General features: G+C 33.5%; 1 protein-coding gene across 1 annotated transcript; it reads right to left on the bottom strand.

The window, feature by feature from the left end:
* Nucleotides 1-1,336: 1,336 nt before the first annotated feature.
* Nucleotides 1,337-12,232, bottom strand: LOC139498293 (betaine--homocysteine S-methyltransferase 1-like). Its single transcript, XM_071286659.1, has 8 exons — nt 12,134-12,232; nt 11,035-11,092; nt 9,901-10,091; nt 8,417-8,611; nt 7,192-7,303; nt 6,285-6,460; nt 5,949-6,030; nt 1,337-1,761 (listed from the first exon to the last, which is right to left on the bottom strand). The coding sequence occupies exons 2-8, from the start codon at nt 11,045-11,047 to the stop codon at nt 1,490-1,492; spliced, it is 1,041 nt and encodes a 346-aa protein (XP_071142760.1). The 5' UTR covers nt 11,048-11,092; nt 12,134-12,232; the 3' UTR covers nt 1,337-1,489.
* Nucleotides 12,233-17,640: the final 5,408 nt, after the last annotated feature.

The raw sequence follows: 17,640 nt of genomic DNA on the forward strand, positions 1-17,640 counted from the left end.
TCTTAATTTGTGTCTTTCGAGAACGAGTTTCTTATAGTTGCAATAATCAAATAATTTAATTTTTAGTGGGCTAAGATATCAATCTTAATGTGTTTCGTTTCTTGAGTTCTAATTAAAATAAAAACCAATGAAAAATATGGATCATGTAATTTTTTGTCAGCTCTGATTCCTTGCCCTGCTTTGGCTATATTTTGTTGTCCTTTTGTGGTTTATTGGTTACTTTGAAGTTTACAATAATTTGGCCTCGACCATCGTTGAAGAAACCTTGATTGTTGAAATGCGCATCTGGTACCGTTTATGTTATTACTCCCACTGATGCATGCCCTTTGCTGGTGAACTGATAGTCCCCGAGCGTATCACCATCTCAGTAGCCATACAATCTTGCGTAATTAAAATTTGCTGTAACAAAATTTTTGAAATTATCTAAAACCAAGGAATGTACAATATCTCCCTCATGCATAGCTCTGATACCTTGCCCGACTTTGGTAATGCTTGTTTTGTACCTTTTGGTTTATAGCTCTTAATCCTTATAATAAGCTTTGGATTTTCAAATATATTGGCCTCGAGCATTACTGTTGAGACATTGATTCTCGAAATTCGCACTTGGACAGAATAAAATGGTACCGCTTATGAGGGGGAGGACAGGGGGGGGTACCCTTCTCCCTTCTCCCACCCCTCTTCTCCTTTCTCCTACCCCTGTTATCCTTTCTCCCATTAGAATAAAACATCTCCTTTTGAGATATTTTTTCTTGAAATATTAGATCATTTTTTAAAAGGAGAGATATTTTATTTTTTCTCCTTTCTCCAACTTTTTCTCCTTTCTCCCAGCCTTCCTCTCCTTTCTCCTACCTCCTTTCTCCTTTCTCCCACCCCTTTCTTCTTTCTCCTACCCCCTTTCTCCCTGTCTCCCTTACCCCTGTCCTCCCCCTCGCTTATGGTATTTATGTTCAGTTATTTATTGATTTTTTTCATACACATTCAGTTTATAAAATAATTTATACATATTCGGGTCGAGAAAAATGATCAACAATAAAATCAAATAGTAGGTTCTGTAAAGTGTGTCGATCTGGATAGAGAAAAGACAATAAGATAATGATTGCCACTTGAAAAAGAGGGTATTTAAGATATGGCGGGAATTTTCCTTGAACATTGATAAGCTGATGACCAAATAAGAAGGAATCATCTTGTGAGGTGCTAGAGATGATGAGGAATGTTCATTAAACATGTTAAAAATTCAAAGTATTCGGTAACGGGTAACAGGTTGTCATGCTGGAGAAGTAGGTGTCTGAAAGATCCTAATAGTTATCAGGTACAAGGCTAATAATTTGATACTCTATAAAATACTAATTTTTTTATGTGAAATTTTGAAATTCAAAAACAATTATTGGCATCTGTTTTAATAAAAGACTGAAATTTTCAATAGCTGTTTACATTTTGCTGTTTAATTTTTTTCTGACAAGGGACTAGTGTCAACATGTATTGCACCTTGTTATTTAGGGGCCAATGTATTTCTGTAATCCATGAGGTAGCTATCGAAGTTTTTATCGCCCCATATGAAATGCTGCGACATATCTGGCGAATATTTGCTTGCAGGGGGTGTCCGACCATAAACCTCTGCAACTATTCTCATGAAATGGGATGCGTTTCCACAACAAAGACCAACATACTGTACTCCAAGTTCCTTCGCCTCCTCTGCAAACTTCCGAATTTGAGTTCTACTGCAGTGAAATGCTGTTAAATCTTCGGGAAAGGCATCTTTTCCTAGAATGTAAAGGAGTAGGTTCAGTAAGACCTCTTTTTGGCCCAAAAATATAGCAGTTTTACAAAATTGTGAAAATGTAATCTTTAAGTTATTTTTTGGAAAGTAAAATGCTTCTGCTACTTAAATATGGGCTGTTTTTGACAATACAATGCACAAATATCGCGAACTACCATCATTAAGTCATGCTAAATTACTGAAATCTACAAAATTTTAGCATTTTGGTTAAGTTTTAGACGGTTTCCGTCTAAAACGAAAGTGGCCGCATCCGTGTTCATTCATAATATTGAAATGTAAGTTGTATTTGATGATAATACAAAACATATATAAAGGTTGAGGATGAACACGGATGCGGCCCCTTTCATTTTTGACAAAAACCATCTGAAAAGTGACGTTTTTTGGCATATTTGATAGATTTTTCATATTTAAGCTTGATCCAGGGCGTTTTAATGACTAATTCAGTTAAAATCATTCACATAAACTAATCGAATCAATTGAAATAGACACTTAAGTTTTTAAAAAGTGTCCAAAAACTTTCGTAAGATGAACCTGAAATTTGAGGCCAATATCGGCCCTTACCGGACCTACTAATCAACACAATTATACATCACTATGTAGTGTCGATAACTGAAATATTAAGATACTTATAGATACTCAATTAAAGACAGAGTCGACCAAATTGTTTTAAAGTCAACATGTGTAATGTTCATAAAATATGATTTCTATATTGTTTAAGAGTTTTCTCTTAGTTTGAATACAAATTGTGTATACCAAATGCAAGTATTGTATCAGTTGATCTATTTTTCTGTCTTAAAATGTTGCCAATTTCTGACAAAAATATCTTCTGATGTCAGTTTTTCTTGCAGATAAGAAGGATCTTTTACTATAGATTTAATACGTTATTTAAAAGATGTTTGTCTGACATTGTATTTGTAACGTCAGGCGAATGGTTTTCAACAGACTTCTATTAAATATGGGATTTCTGTTGGAACCATATGTGATCTTCCGTCAATTTGTTTGCAATCATACAGGGGTTTATCGTAAAGAATGCAAAGAAGTCATAAAATCTTCCGCTTAGTTTGATATCTGTTTTCATAGTATCAATGTACCCAATATGAAACAATTATGATGAGTTCAAGAGTTGTTTTAACAATTGAACATCACAAGTTCACAAGTTTTTTTTAGCAATTCTATGTGCATCCCCATCCATACTAGTGAATATGGACCTCGTACTCATTGATTAAAAAACAAAAACCAGGCCTATTTAAAATTTAATATTAAATTCATGTTTATTTATGTTTTAGGTGAATATAGCCATACTTATGAAAAACTTTTACTGAATTTTGTTAAAACAAGGTTTACTCCCTCAACCGCCAAAAGCATCGTGTAACACTTGAAATTTGAAAGGGACATAATTATAGAAGTTATCAATAAAATGTACCTGGCTGAAACGCGCGTCTGGCGTATATATAAAATTTAGTCCTGGTATCTATGATGAGTTTATTTACAATAATCATAAGACTCATAAACAGCTGTCAATTTTGTATAAATGAATAAAGCGAAAAAGAAATATTTTTTTAATGCCCGCGTCACACTGTCCCGATTTTTACGCCGATGGCAACACGATTATGGAAATTTTCAAAATCGGGACTGATCGTATCCAGATCGGGCTATTCGTAGTGCCATCTTTAACCATTGTAGAACCATCGGCCTCTTTTTCTAGCCTTCGGGGACAACTTCGGGAAGGGTTCTAAATTTTTTAACATGTTAAAAAATCCCCGAAGGTGCGTCCGATGTTTAGGGTTCGTATTGAGTTCGTATCACCATCCTCACCATCATAATGTCACCGGGAATGCATCTTTGAACATCGTATTGCATTCGTGTTTTCATCGTTTCCATCGGGCAGTTTTGACATTACGATGTATACACGAATGAATCACGAAGATAACCGAAGGTTTTACGATGGCAACACGACTTCGTGAAGACCTCGTAATCCCGTCGTGAAGCCATCGAATAAAAGTACGAAGGCGACAAGATGGAACTACGACGGCAATAAATCCAGCTAAATGTAAGTTAATTTTCGCGCTTAAATACATTTAAAGTGCCATGCGCGATATGCACTGGTCAGTCTAATACGACAGTTAAGAAAGAACATGGACCTCATATCATATGATTCCATGCAAACAAGAAAGGCGACAGCGTTGTTTCTATTAATTCAAATGGAACAAGAAGAGCAGGTATTACAGGCTCAGGGTTTACTTTTACAAATAAAATATTATTTTTGTCAATTTTTCATATCAAATAACATAATAAAAATCATAAACGCGCCTCGTATACCAACACTGCAGGTACACGTATATAGGGAAATTAACTTTTTCTTCGTTATTCTGATTTTTTATGTATCGTCTGAGTTGTTGTCACACGAATGTTTACTCCATAAACATTTTGTTTTCTATATGTCATATTTGCCACATTTGTTGCTTTTCCCACATCCTTCCTTTCCTTTTCAATAAAAGGGATCAACGAACCCCTTACCTTACCTTTAAGATAGATCAGTAAACATGGGCATAATTATGGGTGATTATTCAGACTAGTGCACACATTTTACAGTTTAAACAAGGCAATGCCGAGCGTGTCATCCCCTCGTATGTAACATATTGGGGACAAATATGGACACTATATTTGTATATGACACATGCAGAAAATGGTAAATTGAATACGCATATTTGATACATAAACTATTTTTTTTTAGAAATCAACCAAATTATTCAGTAACTGGAAATACCCACGGTCTTCCGTTTTATGATTAAACCAAAAATTAAATGTACAATATAATGTATATTCAATATTGATCTAACAATTTAAAACGCGTGATGCCTTCGGCATATAATTTAAATGCATCGTAAGCTGTACACGACGTCTTTTAAACATCGTATGGCCATCGCGCCATCATCGTAATCCATCGTGTAGCCTTCGTGATCCGTCTTGTAGGCTTCGGCTGAGATATGAAGCTTAAATACCGTCTTCGGTTAACATTCGTATGTCCATCTTTTGCTATCGCATATACTTTCGGCACAATCGTATACACTTCGTTATTCATCGTACTTGCTTCGGTCACTTTGGGGTATTTTAACAAGATCGGGACCAACTTCGTACGAACTTACAATTTTCGCATTCGGGTGTCCATCGTATATAAAAAACGGGACAGTGCGACGCGGGCATAATAATTGTAATATAATCAACAAAAAGTAAGAAAACAATAGAAATAAAACAAAAATTCGGAACTTCAAGGTAAAATCAATAAAAGACCAAATTTCCAATGTTATCCTGCTTTACACGTTTTTTATCAAAATTTAAAGTTTGTCGAAGAAAGTGCTGATGTTAACCTTAAAATAAATTTTATGCATAATGGGAAAGGACTGTAGAATGTGCCAGTGCTCACAATGCAATTTTATAAAGAGTTTACATGGACATAACTCCTTGATCTGCGCTGATTTTTTACCCATCCTAAGTTAGCAACCTAATGTTCAGTAGTTGTCGTTTGTTGATGTGGTTTATAAATATTTCTCGTTTCTCACTTTTATATAGATTTGAGTCATCAGTAGACCGTTGGTTTTCCCGTTTGAATGGTTTTACACTTGTAATTTTCAAGCCATTATAAATTGCTGTTTGGTGTGAGCCAAGCCTCAGAGTTGAAGACCGTACTTTGATCTATAATTGTTCACTTTTACAAATTGTGACTTGGATGGAGAGTTTTCTCATTGTCATGCATACCACATACTCTTCTTACAACTAGTGTCTATCTGTTATCAGATTAACAAATACTTAAGTAGACGTTTTAGTCCAAAGCGTTACTACAGTTGCTCCGTACTGTTCGGATGGGCAGTTTACTTATTGTGATCAAGCACAGGCGGTTTAATTAAGTGCGGTTGCTACATATTCATATTACCAACAATAATTTGGAGAATGAATATCATAATATAGTAAATGATCAGTTTCAATTAACATGCTAATATTAAACAAACCCATATGTGATCAAATGGGGTTTATTTCAAGGGAAAGAGCAATTTGTTTATTACAGTAGAGATACATAGAGTGAAAAATAGCATACATGGAATACATATCATACATCATCGACCAATGTGTGAAAATTAATATAGTTGTAAGCAGCTGCATCTTCAATAATTACCTGTTTCGGGATTTATTATAGACAGAAATGTAGGCTCATCTGGAGTGGTTCTATAAGGAACAGGAAGTGCCGCCATGGGACCCTATTGTATAATAACTTATTCATTTTAGTTTGGTTAAGTTCAGTATTTTTGTGATTTTACCTTCTATTGTTAATGTAATCTTTAATATATGATAAGATGTTAAACTTTATTAACGTTTTTGATATTTTGTACAAACAGGTTACACATCTACAGAACTTAAACCTCCTAAAAAATATTTTAGCATCACTGATGAATACAATTATTGTAGAATTCATTATTACACATTAAATATATTTTAGCCTTGTTTAATATACCTTGTAAGTTTTTCTAATTTCCCCAATCAAAGACAACATGGTAGTAGGTCCTCTTCCACAGTTTAACCCTACAATATCAGCGCCTGCAGCGTACAACTTGTTCATCGCCTCACCAAACATTAATCCGTCTACTGTTTTGTCTTCGGCATGTGCTATCATTGTAACAACAGCAGGAACTATAAAATGTACAACGATCACGCTTTTATAAAAGGGTTTGACGTCGAACTTATGAATAAAAAAGATAGACAGCATACTTTCAAAATCTGGACATTTAGCAGTTTTAATATGCGGTAAAATAATGTTCATGGAGCATAACTACAATATAATTTCGTGAATGATTTTGTAATTTTGCGCATTGCTCACAAACTTTTACTGTGACAATGCGTTATCTACTGACGACGTAAAATTGTAATCGGTTGATGATACTTATACTTCAGAAAACAATATACACGAATACGCATCATATAAGTCACTCTTGTCGAGGAAGCTACTGATCAAAGATGTTTTGGAGGATGCCATTTATTTGTTTGACTGTTCAGGAATATATATGTCATAGTTGACTATGTTCCACACTTCGTAGTTAAGATCCCGTCCTCTTTTATGTGGTTGTAACACTACCGATGTTTACTCGCCATGAGCATACAGTGGTGTGTCACATGTGGATCAGAACTACTTTTCCTTTCCTTATTTTATTTTGTTAATTTCATGTTGTTTCTGTGTAGTATTTTGTGGGCTATTGTTTCCTCTTTTTCTTTTTGTGTTGTCCATGGTGATTTTTCTGTCTACGGTTTACGGTTTTTGATTGAACACTTCAGTATCCTTTTGCCCCTTTTTCGTTTACGATTGTATGAAAATACTATAACAGAATTTAGTACGGACAATCATAATCAACATTTCAAACAGTTACCTTTTCCGTATTCCTTTATACATTCTAGTGCTAAAGCTGCTTCCCCATATTCACTAAAACTTTCTGCCACAATGTAATCCACTCCTTCAGCTATAGCCCATTCTATTTGCTCCTTTAAGATACGAAGACAAATCGAAACACTTAAGAAAATCTATATGACAACTCGTGATGAGACACAACACAATAATGATTAAGGACCTGGTCATGTTTTTAGAAAAAGGTCAAATATACCAAAGAAATTTTCAAACTCATAAGTGGAAGACCAACAAGGTAAACTACGGAAAAGGACGAAAAAAACTCGATAACCACTGAAACCCAATTTCATGTTAACAGAAAAGGTTATCAGATCATGCAATTACAAAATCAGTGATACGTGTAAGTATCATTCGAAGAAAAGTTGGACAGTTGGAGCATGTTCGTCACCATCTTTAACGGTCCACGTGATATCTTCTGTACAAGTTAAGAAAGATTGTATTCAACTTGACCACTTATAATCCTAGAATTAGCAGATGCCTGATTTAGAAGCAGCAGTCTTTGAGGGAAATCATGATAGAAGACGCAAGCTCTGGAATATAATATAAACTTGATTGTTTTTATGAAGTTGAAATAATTTATTTGACGTTAAGTTTTGTTCTCAACCAAACATAATTATAGAGGTCAATTTCTACATGTAAGTCAAGATATGATGCAGACTTAGCCGTATCTGTGGTATCCTTTATTTCAAGTTTGATAGGATGGATTCGTTCAACATATTCTACAAACTATTTAGTGAGATAAGATTATCTTTGAGCGGAACGTAGAGTTTCATTCGTCATAATAAATTATAAAATAACAGTAAACACTTAAGTTCAGGCTAAAAAAGATATAACAAAACTCGGTTGGGAAAGGACTATATTTATGCTATTCAGTAGTCCAATGGAATTTACTATAAATCTAATAAACGGCGAAGGAGGGGTTGAGACTCCTTATATTCAATATTAACTCTTTCTGCTGAAGTTTGTCAGTGGTACGATTACTTGCAAGCTTTATATAGTGACACGTTTCAGTGTGATCGCTTCTGATATTTCTTTATTGTTCTATGATGTGTTTTATGTACTCTTGTTTGACTGTTACTTTTAAGAAACGGCGTTGTCAGTTAATTTTTTGATTTATGAGCTTGAATTTTCCTCTGGTTTCTTTTGCCCCTCTTTTATGAATAACTGAAAAAGAAATTTTAATATTTTACCTTAAAAATAGCTCTCGTTTTCTCTATAGCATCAGGACAATCTCTCTTGTATATAGTAGAATTGCAAATATTTCCCGCCAAAAGTGTGTTGGTACGATCTGCTACTTCCTTTGCTAGACGAAGAGCCTTTATATTCAAACTTTTAAGGTCGGCTTCTCTTCCAATAAGCTTGAGCTTCTCTCTGTGACCATAATACTAGAAAAGGATAAACAAAAATGTGAATTTAACAAATGTATTGCTTTCTTAATTCAAATGGTTTAATTCTATTGCTTCTTACGGTTATCAGCGGTTAGCTTCGATGTCATTTGAATTCTGATTGAATAGACTTTCAGTGGAAATGAAGGGTATGATGGGAAATTGGACCTTGTTGTATTAATAAATGGAAAAGTGAAAATTTTGACAGCAACACAACTAACACCTAACAATTATTTTAAGACTTGACAGGTCAACAAACGGTCTTCAATAAGTGTTTTGAAGTATGACTGACATGCTCCAAAATAGTAAGTTTGAATTTTATTTTAATAAATTGAATGGAAACTACATATATTCGTCCATGCTTTCCGAATTATTTTTTTATTGACCTTTATTGACCAGACATAACAACGTATTAAGATATATTTTTTACAATCAAGCGGATACCTTCACAGAACAAGCGCGCTAATTGCTGGAAGAGTACAGTCCATATTTCTAATCCACAGTTAATCCTTTCAAGGAAAGTCTGGCTTATTCTGACGCGATTTTAATTCTAATGCAATGTGATGAGTCTAATGTAGACGAAACGATCGTATTATAAGCCTGGTATCTTTTATCATAAGCTATTCAGGCTTATTGAAATCAGTATTTCTGTTTTAATATGCAATTATTAACTTAGCCCTGCGTATGTCATCTAAATTTATGACAGTACGTTTTCCCAAGATTCAAGAAGGCATGACGATTAATAAATGATTCAGTGGGTTGTGAACAACATTATAGTCACTATATATTGGATTTTTACGCTACAAGAGATCATCCGTGAAATAAAAGTTTTGAATATGTTGAGAAGATCTGCAATCTTCAGATTGTTTTAAAAATTTGTAAACACAATTATGAAAGCAACATTTTACAAATCCTACCAATTTATGTGACGGTAAATAACATGAAACACTATCATTGATTCATATTACAGGTAGTTTTAAATTTCGAACTATTTCATCAGTTTTGTCTTTGGTAACGATTAGTATCCATCTGGTCATCTCCCATTCCATAGTCCAAAAACTGACGTTAAAATTGACGAGCTGTTGAACGTGGCAATGCATTATTAGGGTGTTTCACCAGAAAATAATGATGTTCTTTTAACAATATTTAGTAAAATTATGTTATCGTCAAGGTAGGACAATTCCACATTTGTTTTTCTACCTCGCTCATTTTCTCCGTTTAAAGTACTAGTAATAAAAAGTAATAATAAACATAAATTACATATTGAATATTGACTATAACTTATTTACTGTAAACGCCAGCACAACATCACTCCCGGCATGTACGTATTCTTCATGCACGGCCTTTACTTGTTCTGGATGTTCTAACACAACTTCTGGAACAAAACACCCAGCACGTAAATATCCTCTTCTTTCGAATTCAAAAATATACCCTTCTGCAACTATGATATTATCGCCAGCTTGTATTCTCTCTTTTAACCCTTAAATAAACATGAATAAATGCATATTCAAGCCACTATTTTTGGGAAAACAACGCGATACTTAACAAAGCAAGATTAAGGAACAACAAAATATTGAACTGAATGCCCATATAAGCCTCTCTACTAAACTTGGACACTTGGTTATGAAGACTAAGTTTTATCATTTTGCCATTATAGTTTCAGTATTCAAGATAATAGAATAACCCTAAAAGTTATTACGTCTATGCATAAATAGATCAATGGTTTTGATGTTTTACCTCTTTGAATTTTGTCTTGCTGGTCACTTTTACAGTTCGCATTTTCAAGTTGTGAATAGTTAAAAATGGGGAGATATTTCATTTCATGACAGTTCTCATAAAAAAGGTGCGAAAGAAACCAGAGGGACAGTCAAACTCAAAAATCGAAACAAACTGACAACGCCATGGCTGAAAAATAAAAAAAAAAGACAAATAAGAGTACAAAAGACACAACATAGAAAAACTAAAGACTGCGCAACACGAATCCCATCAAAAACTGGGGGTGATCTCAGGTGCTCACTTTTCGAGCATCAAAACTATAAAAATCAAGTTGTCCTATTTGTAGTTCCGTACTATGAATCTTTTGTGCTTTGTTCAATGTCTGTATACAGACCGTATACCGGAGTTCAAATGATATACATCTATATATATGTTGTTCTTTAGCACACCATAGGAAAAATACCAACGGAAAATGGATAAATATCGTAATTTAAAGGTATTACTACTGAAAGGGGTTCACGATTTAAACAATATGTTTTGTTTGTAGATCTGGCAAAGTGTTGACCATTTTAGCTGTTTATTCTAATTTTCAAGGTAACAAGCGCAAACTCCAAATACAATGTATCATAATATCATTCTAGTTATTGCATGCATATTGTTTCTTTTTTTAAAGACAACTTTTTTTCTACGAAAAGTAAATAGCTTACCCTTTTTCGGCATTGTTCTTTGAAAGTATGCTGATTCTACTTTTTGGTCCTTCTCTATCTGTTTAAAACACGAACGAGTTATTATATACATATATTGAGAGAAAATAGAACAATTATTTTTCGCGGAGAAGGCCCCGTTGTGACTTGGAGACGAAGAACAGCAATTAAAGCATTGTTGTTGTGCGTTTTGTAAGTTATGTTTTTATTGTACTGATGTTATGTCATCGATAGATTCCACATGTCTTTTGTCTTTCTAAGTACTGTGCATCATTAATGTCAGCTTTGAACATTTTATGATTCATCGCTTTAATTATAGTACCATTTTTTGTTGTTGGCGCATGTGCTTTTCTGAACTTAATAGTAAATTTTAATATAATCCCGAATGAATGCAAGACTATTCTTGTAAATTTATATGTATTTCGTACCTTAACAATTTTACTTCCTTTAAAGAAGTAAACTCAACAAATATGATAAATGCGCTTTCTAAAAAATAAATGCACAATTTATTCGACGGATAATGTATTGTCTTTTATTGGTTGATTGATCGTTTTTTGCTTAAGGATGTCGCTCGTCATGCTTTTGAATCTTTGTCAGATTTTTTGGAATCCTCTGGTTTTATCCATTCGAATGCCTTAAAAAAATAAATTATAGTTTTGGAGAACTCAAACTTGTAAATGATAAAGCTATGAAAAGTTAAGAGAGAACATTTTCCCGCCAAAATTTCAATGGCTAATATCTCGAAAACCAGCACATTGACCTATATATTTTTTTTGCTCTTTTGATTCCTTTATTAATACTCTTTCAATACAAACTAGTGTTTTGAAAAGCTTATTATTTTGAAACTGAGAAGCGAACTCCCTTATCGTTAAGTGGTAAATATTTCATGCATATTTAAAATGAGGACAAATTCTACAAGTGTCCTACTACCAAAATAAACGCAATGAAACCTTTTAGACAAGTAAGTTTCGTTGATCTATGTTGTAAATTCACGTTATATTAACTCTACTGCTGTACCTTAGTTTATTTGTTTGTTTTTGTTGCGAATGGTTATAAATTATTTACATGTTATAGATATTTTGTTTTCTATAAATGTACTTACTTTCAGTCGCCTTTACTAGATTTGATTACGGCATGAACACACAAAAACGTGACTACTTTCGCTTAACGCATCAATGCAAATAGGTAGGTCAACCATGGTAAAAGACGATAAAAGTCGTAATATTATACTAATGCATTGTCACGAGTTTAAAGATTTGAAACTAATGAACTAAAATTTAGATCAAGGTGCATATATATATATATGTAATCGAATATGAATATGCATTTAGTGAGAATAAATATTTTTCATCAGCATAGAAAATTGAATTAAAGTAGGTTTCAAAATAACTGGAAATCCAGTTCAATCTTCCTGCCAGTATTGTCATTTAGCGGTTTAATTTTTGCATAAAATATAGTAATTTGTGTGATTTCTACACCGTCAAAGATTTTTTCGAGTGCATTTTATTTAATGGCATTGCCGTTAAAATCTAAAGTGGGCGGGCGTATTTGTAATATCTACCTGCAAGGTGTACATCATGACACTAAGAAATTTAGACGATAAATTATAAAGACATAACTTTACCTGAAGACAATTGTGGAAAGAGTAGTAAAATTGAGAATAGCAATGGGGAATGTGCCAAAGAGACAACAACCCGACCATAGACAAAAACAACAGCAGAAGGTCACCAACAGGTCTTCAGTGTAGCGAGAAATTCCCGCACCCGAAGACGTCCTTCAACTGGCCCCTAAACAATTATATACTAGTTCAGTGATAATGAACACCATACTAATTTCCAAATTGTACACAAGAAACTAAAATTAAAATATTACAAGACTAACAAAGGCCAGAGGCTCCTGACTTGGGACAGGCGCAAAAATGCGGCGGGGTTAAACATGTTTGTGAGATCTCAACCCTCCCCCTATACCTCTAGCCAATGTAGAAAAGTAAACGCATAACAATACGCACATTAAAATTCAGTTCAAGAGAAGTTCGAGTCTGATGTCAGAAGATGTAACCAAAGAAAATAAACAAAATGACAATAATACATAAATAACAACAGACTACTAGCAGTTAACTGACATGCCAGCTCCAGACTTCAATTAAACTGACTACTCTATTCTCACTTTTTTTTTCTGTGTGAACTATTTTAATAAAACACATTTGCATTCAAATTCAAGGTTTAAATTCTATTGAAAATTAATTGAGATATATTATTTCCTCCGGGTATGTTGTTAGAAGTGAAAAAATGAATTATAAAGGAATTTAAAATTGAGAATGGAAATGGGGAATGTGTCAAAGAGACAACAACCAGACCATATAGAAGACAACAGCAGAAGGTCACCAACAGGTCTTCAATGCAGCGAGAAATCCCCGCACTCGGAGGCGTCCCTCAGCTGGCCCCTAAACAAATATATATATACTAGTTCAGTGATAATGAACGCCATACTAAACTCCAAATTGTACACAAGAAACTAAAAATAAAAATAATACAATACTAACAAAGGTAAGAGGCTCCTGGCTTGGGACAGGCGCAAAAATGCGACGGGGTTAAACATGTTTATGAGATCTCAACCTCTAGCCAATGCAGAAGAGTAAACGCATACCAATACGCACATTAAAATTCAGTTCAAGAGAAGTCCGAGTCTGATGTCAGAAGATGTAACCGAAGAAAATAAACAAAATGGCAATAATACATAAATAACATCAGACTACTAGCAGTTAACTGACATGCCACCTCCAGACTTCAATTAAACTGATTGAAAGATTATGTCCCCATCATATGAATATCAGGTACAATCCTCCCCGTGAGGTGTTTAGTATCATACCATCATAACATATATGAGTAGAACATAACCCGTGTCATGCAAACAACTGGTTTTTAAATAGATGTGTTTAGTTCCGATGCAAAGACCCTATAAGTGAATCAATATTAACGCCAAAAATATGCAATCTTTAATGACCTGACAAGAGTATCGTAACTATATCCCTTCTTAATAAGTCTATTTAAAGGTTTTGTTAGCCTCTGAGGTGAATACTGACATTTGTGTGCTTTATAAAGAATATTTCCTAGTTGATGATTTTTTTAAACTTGCTTTGTCTATTTAATACCAATTTCATACTATTATGTTCCTAGTGAATGTTAATGAAAAAGCGATTCGGACGCACGAAAATATATATTAAGTAAAATGTTACATCTATCACTTGTTAGATTATTGTCAGTCCCTGGTGGTTTCTTCAGTTGATTAGTTAGTGCTATATTTTTTCTCTTTCCCCGTTGATAAATTTTACAAAAATTAAGATTCCAGTTGACTCAGATGACTTTGGCTTTTTTGTGTCTCTTTTTGTAATAAAGCTTCTCATGTTTGATATATAAAACAAAATACCGTGTTTGTATACATGTTCATCCAAAACAGCAAAACAAAAACACCATACCTTGCCCCGGGAACACAGTCATTTCGTTGTGCATATATTTTAGAAATCCATATTAAAAAAATCGAACCTGCTCTATCCCAAAGATTGAATTGGTACACACAATTGAAAATAGTAAATATCAAAGAAAACAGACTGAGATTTGAGGAAACATACCTTGTAAATCTCCAGAATTCTCTCTATTAATTTATACACAATTTGAAGAACGAGTTCCTAATAGTTGAAATAGTTGAATAATGTAATATTTTATGGATTCCAATATAGATTTGAATGTTTTCAGTTTGTTTAGTACAAAATAAAAAAGAAGCAAATGCATAATTGAAACCATTTGATATATATTATCAGTGTTAAGTTCAGTTGTTTATTGATTTCGTTCGATTAACGTTAAGCTTCAGGACGGAAAAAATAAACAATAAAATCAAACGGTACGTTCTGCAAAGGGAGTCGATCTACATAGAGAAAGGACAATAAGATTGCCGATTGAAAAAGAGTGAATGTCAGATATGGCGAAACTTTTCCTTGACCATTGATGAGCTGCTGGCCAAATAAGATGTAATTCTAGTCAGTAGTGCTGAATTAATGTTCGACTAACAGTGTCAAGTTAATTCTACCTGCTAAAAACTTGAAAATATTTCGTACCAGAAAATAGGTGTTTATTAGATTCGAAGAATGCTCAAATGGTTCAAGACATTACTTTCAAGCTGCGACCAAATAGGTTGTCATTCTGTTCAAAAGTATTTAAGAAAATGTGACAAAAAACTTTAAGTTCTCGCAACTTTCTGAAAATTCAAAGTTTCGCAACACAAGAATTAGGCGTCTGACAAATATGAAAAGTGCTCATACTATTCATCTCATTTAAATGTGAAACTTGTGAGTTTAAACATTTTATGGTATCTGTTAACTTGTGTTAGCTATTATTCGTGTGTTTCACTGTCCTATATGTTCTCCCATTTATTTATATTGTAGTCCTGTCATGTAATGCTGCCATTTTAATGTTATATTTAACATTTCCATAAAAGCGGGAGGTTTGGCATGCCATAAAACCAGGTTCAACCAACCATTTTTTCTTAAAATGTCCTGTACCAAGTCAGGAAAATGGCCATTGTTATATAATAGTTCGTTTCTGTGTGTGTTATATTGTAATGTTGTGTTTCTGTTGTGTCGTACTTCTCTCCTCTTATATTTGATGTGTTTCCCTCAGTTTTAGTTTGTAACCCGGATTTGTTTTCTCTTAGTCGATTTATGAACTTTGAACAGCGGTATACTACTGTTGCCTTTGTTAATCAATAATTTACGTTTTGATGTTTGAATATTTATTTGACAGCAACAGAATACTACTTCCTAATTTGATATTGTTAACATGTATTAAGTTTCTGTTATTATGGGGCAAACATCAATCTATATTCCAATTGGTAGCTGTCAAAGTTTTTATCACCCAAATAAAATGATGCAACATATCCGGAGAATAATTACGCAATAAAGACCAACAATACTGTTCTCTCAGTTCCTGTAACTCCTCTGCAAACTTCGGGAAAGACTTGTTTACCTAGAAAAAAATTATTGCAAATTTAATAAGCACCATTGTCACGCACAACTCTAAAGATTTTATAATTGAAATTTTGAGTTGCTTGTAGCAGATCGAAGTTTGATAGTCACAGTCGAGTTAATCCTTGATCCTTGATTTGATCCTAAATACGTTATCTAAAAAACAAAACATCTTAAATTCAGATCATCAAGATCTAAAGTTTTTGATTGACATTTTTATTTGTTTCGACTTACTATCGTCTTTCCTGTTCGAAAAAAATGGGCTTTATCGTCTACTTGTTTTTATTCATACAGGGGTTTATCGAAAACATTGAAAAACGTAACATAAACTTCTTAATTCTCCCTATGTTATGATATGCTACTGATTGATATGCTTTTTCATGAAACTAAAGTGCTGAAAAAAGTGTATAAAAATACCGAACTCCTTATATGTATTTTCTGATGACAATGGTTGGTTAAACCTTATTTGTATAGTTAGCTAAACCTACAACTTGTAAGCATTTGTTTATAGTTTCGTTATATTGACAAAAAAATGGAGGCAATTAAAATCATTAGTTGGAAGACAGATATATTTCAGAGTATAAACAAAAAAATGAATCACCACAACTAAAGAAATGACGAATACAAAATCCCATATATATAATCAGACATCATAGTTGTGGGTCCTCTTCCACAATTTAGCCCTACAATATCTGTTATGTTTCTGCAGCGTACAACTTGTTCATCGCATTACCAAACGTTAATCCATGTGAAATCTTATTGAGGGCAGATGCTAGCATTATAAAAATAGCAGGATCTAAAACTTGACAGTGCCATAAAAACCGCATGTTTAAATGATACAATGACCGTTTAATTGTATTATCCTTACTTTTTACTTAAAACATACTCAGCAAACATTATCAACGTTGATCATTTTTATGTTTGAGCTATTTTTCAGACATTTATCTTGTTGTCATTTCCACATTGATTTGCTTTTGTCATGATGACAATCACTTTTTTTATTCAATTTAGTATTTATACATACAAACTATTCATTGCAATTCGACTAACGTCTAATGTACAAAACATACATTTTCCATTTTCGTTATACATTCTAGTTTTAATGCTGCTTCTGCATACTCGCTGAAGTTTCTACCACAATATAATCAACTCTTTTAGATACAGCCCACTCTATTTGCTCCCTGAAATATTATTTTTTAAACTTGAACACTGCTCTGGTCGAGTTGTTGTCTCTTTGACACATTCCTTGTTTTCATTCTCTATTCTATATTTTATCCTCTTTCGTCCTTGTTGCTAACAAATAGTTACGTTCCCACCCTCTGGACATCACCATACTATAATTTGGTTGCTAACTTCGTCTATTCCATCCAAAACTTCTGGGAAAGTTAAAATATTGATCAGAAGCTTAAACAATAGCGCAGACCAGCCTATCACAAAGTGGTGGATAGGGAATGCCCTTGACTCGTATATAGTCAAGATTTATTACAGAAAGCTTTGACGTAGAACATTGATGGAGGATATATTTGCATGTTTTCGATGCAATAAATCTCTTATTTCTATTTTCTATCTCAACTTTAAGATTAAACCTTTTC

The sequence above is a fragment of the Mytilus edulis genome, chromosome 1 (assembly GCF_963676685.1).
Source record: "Mytilus edulis chromosome 1, xbMytEdul2.2, whole genome shotgun sequence".
NCBI lineage: Eukaryota > Metazoa > Mollusca > Bivalvia > Mytilida > Mytilidae > Mytilus > Mytilus edulis.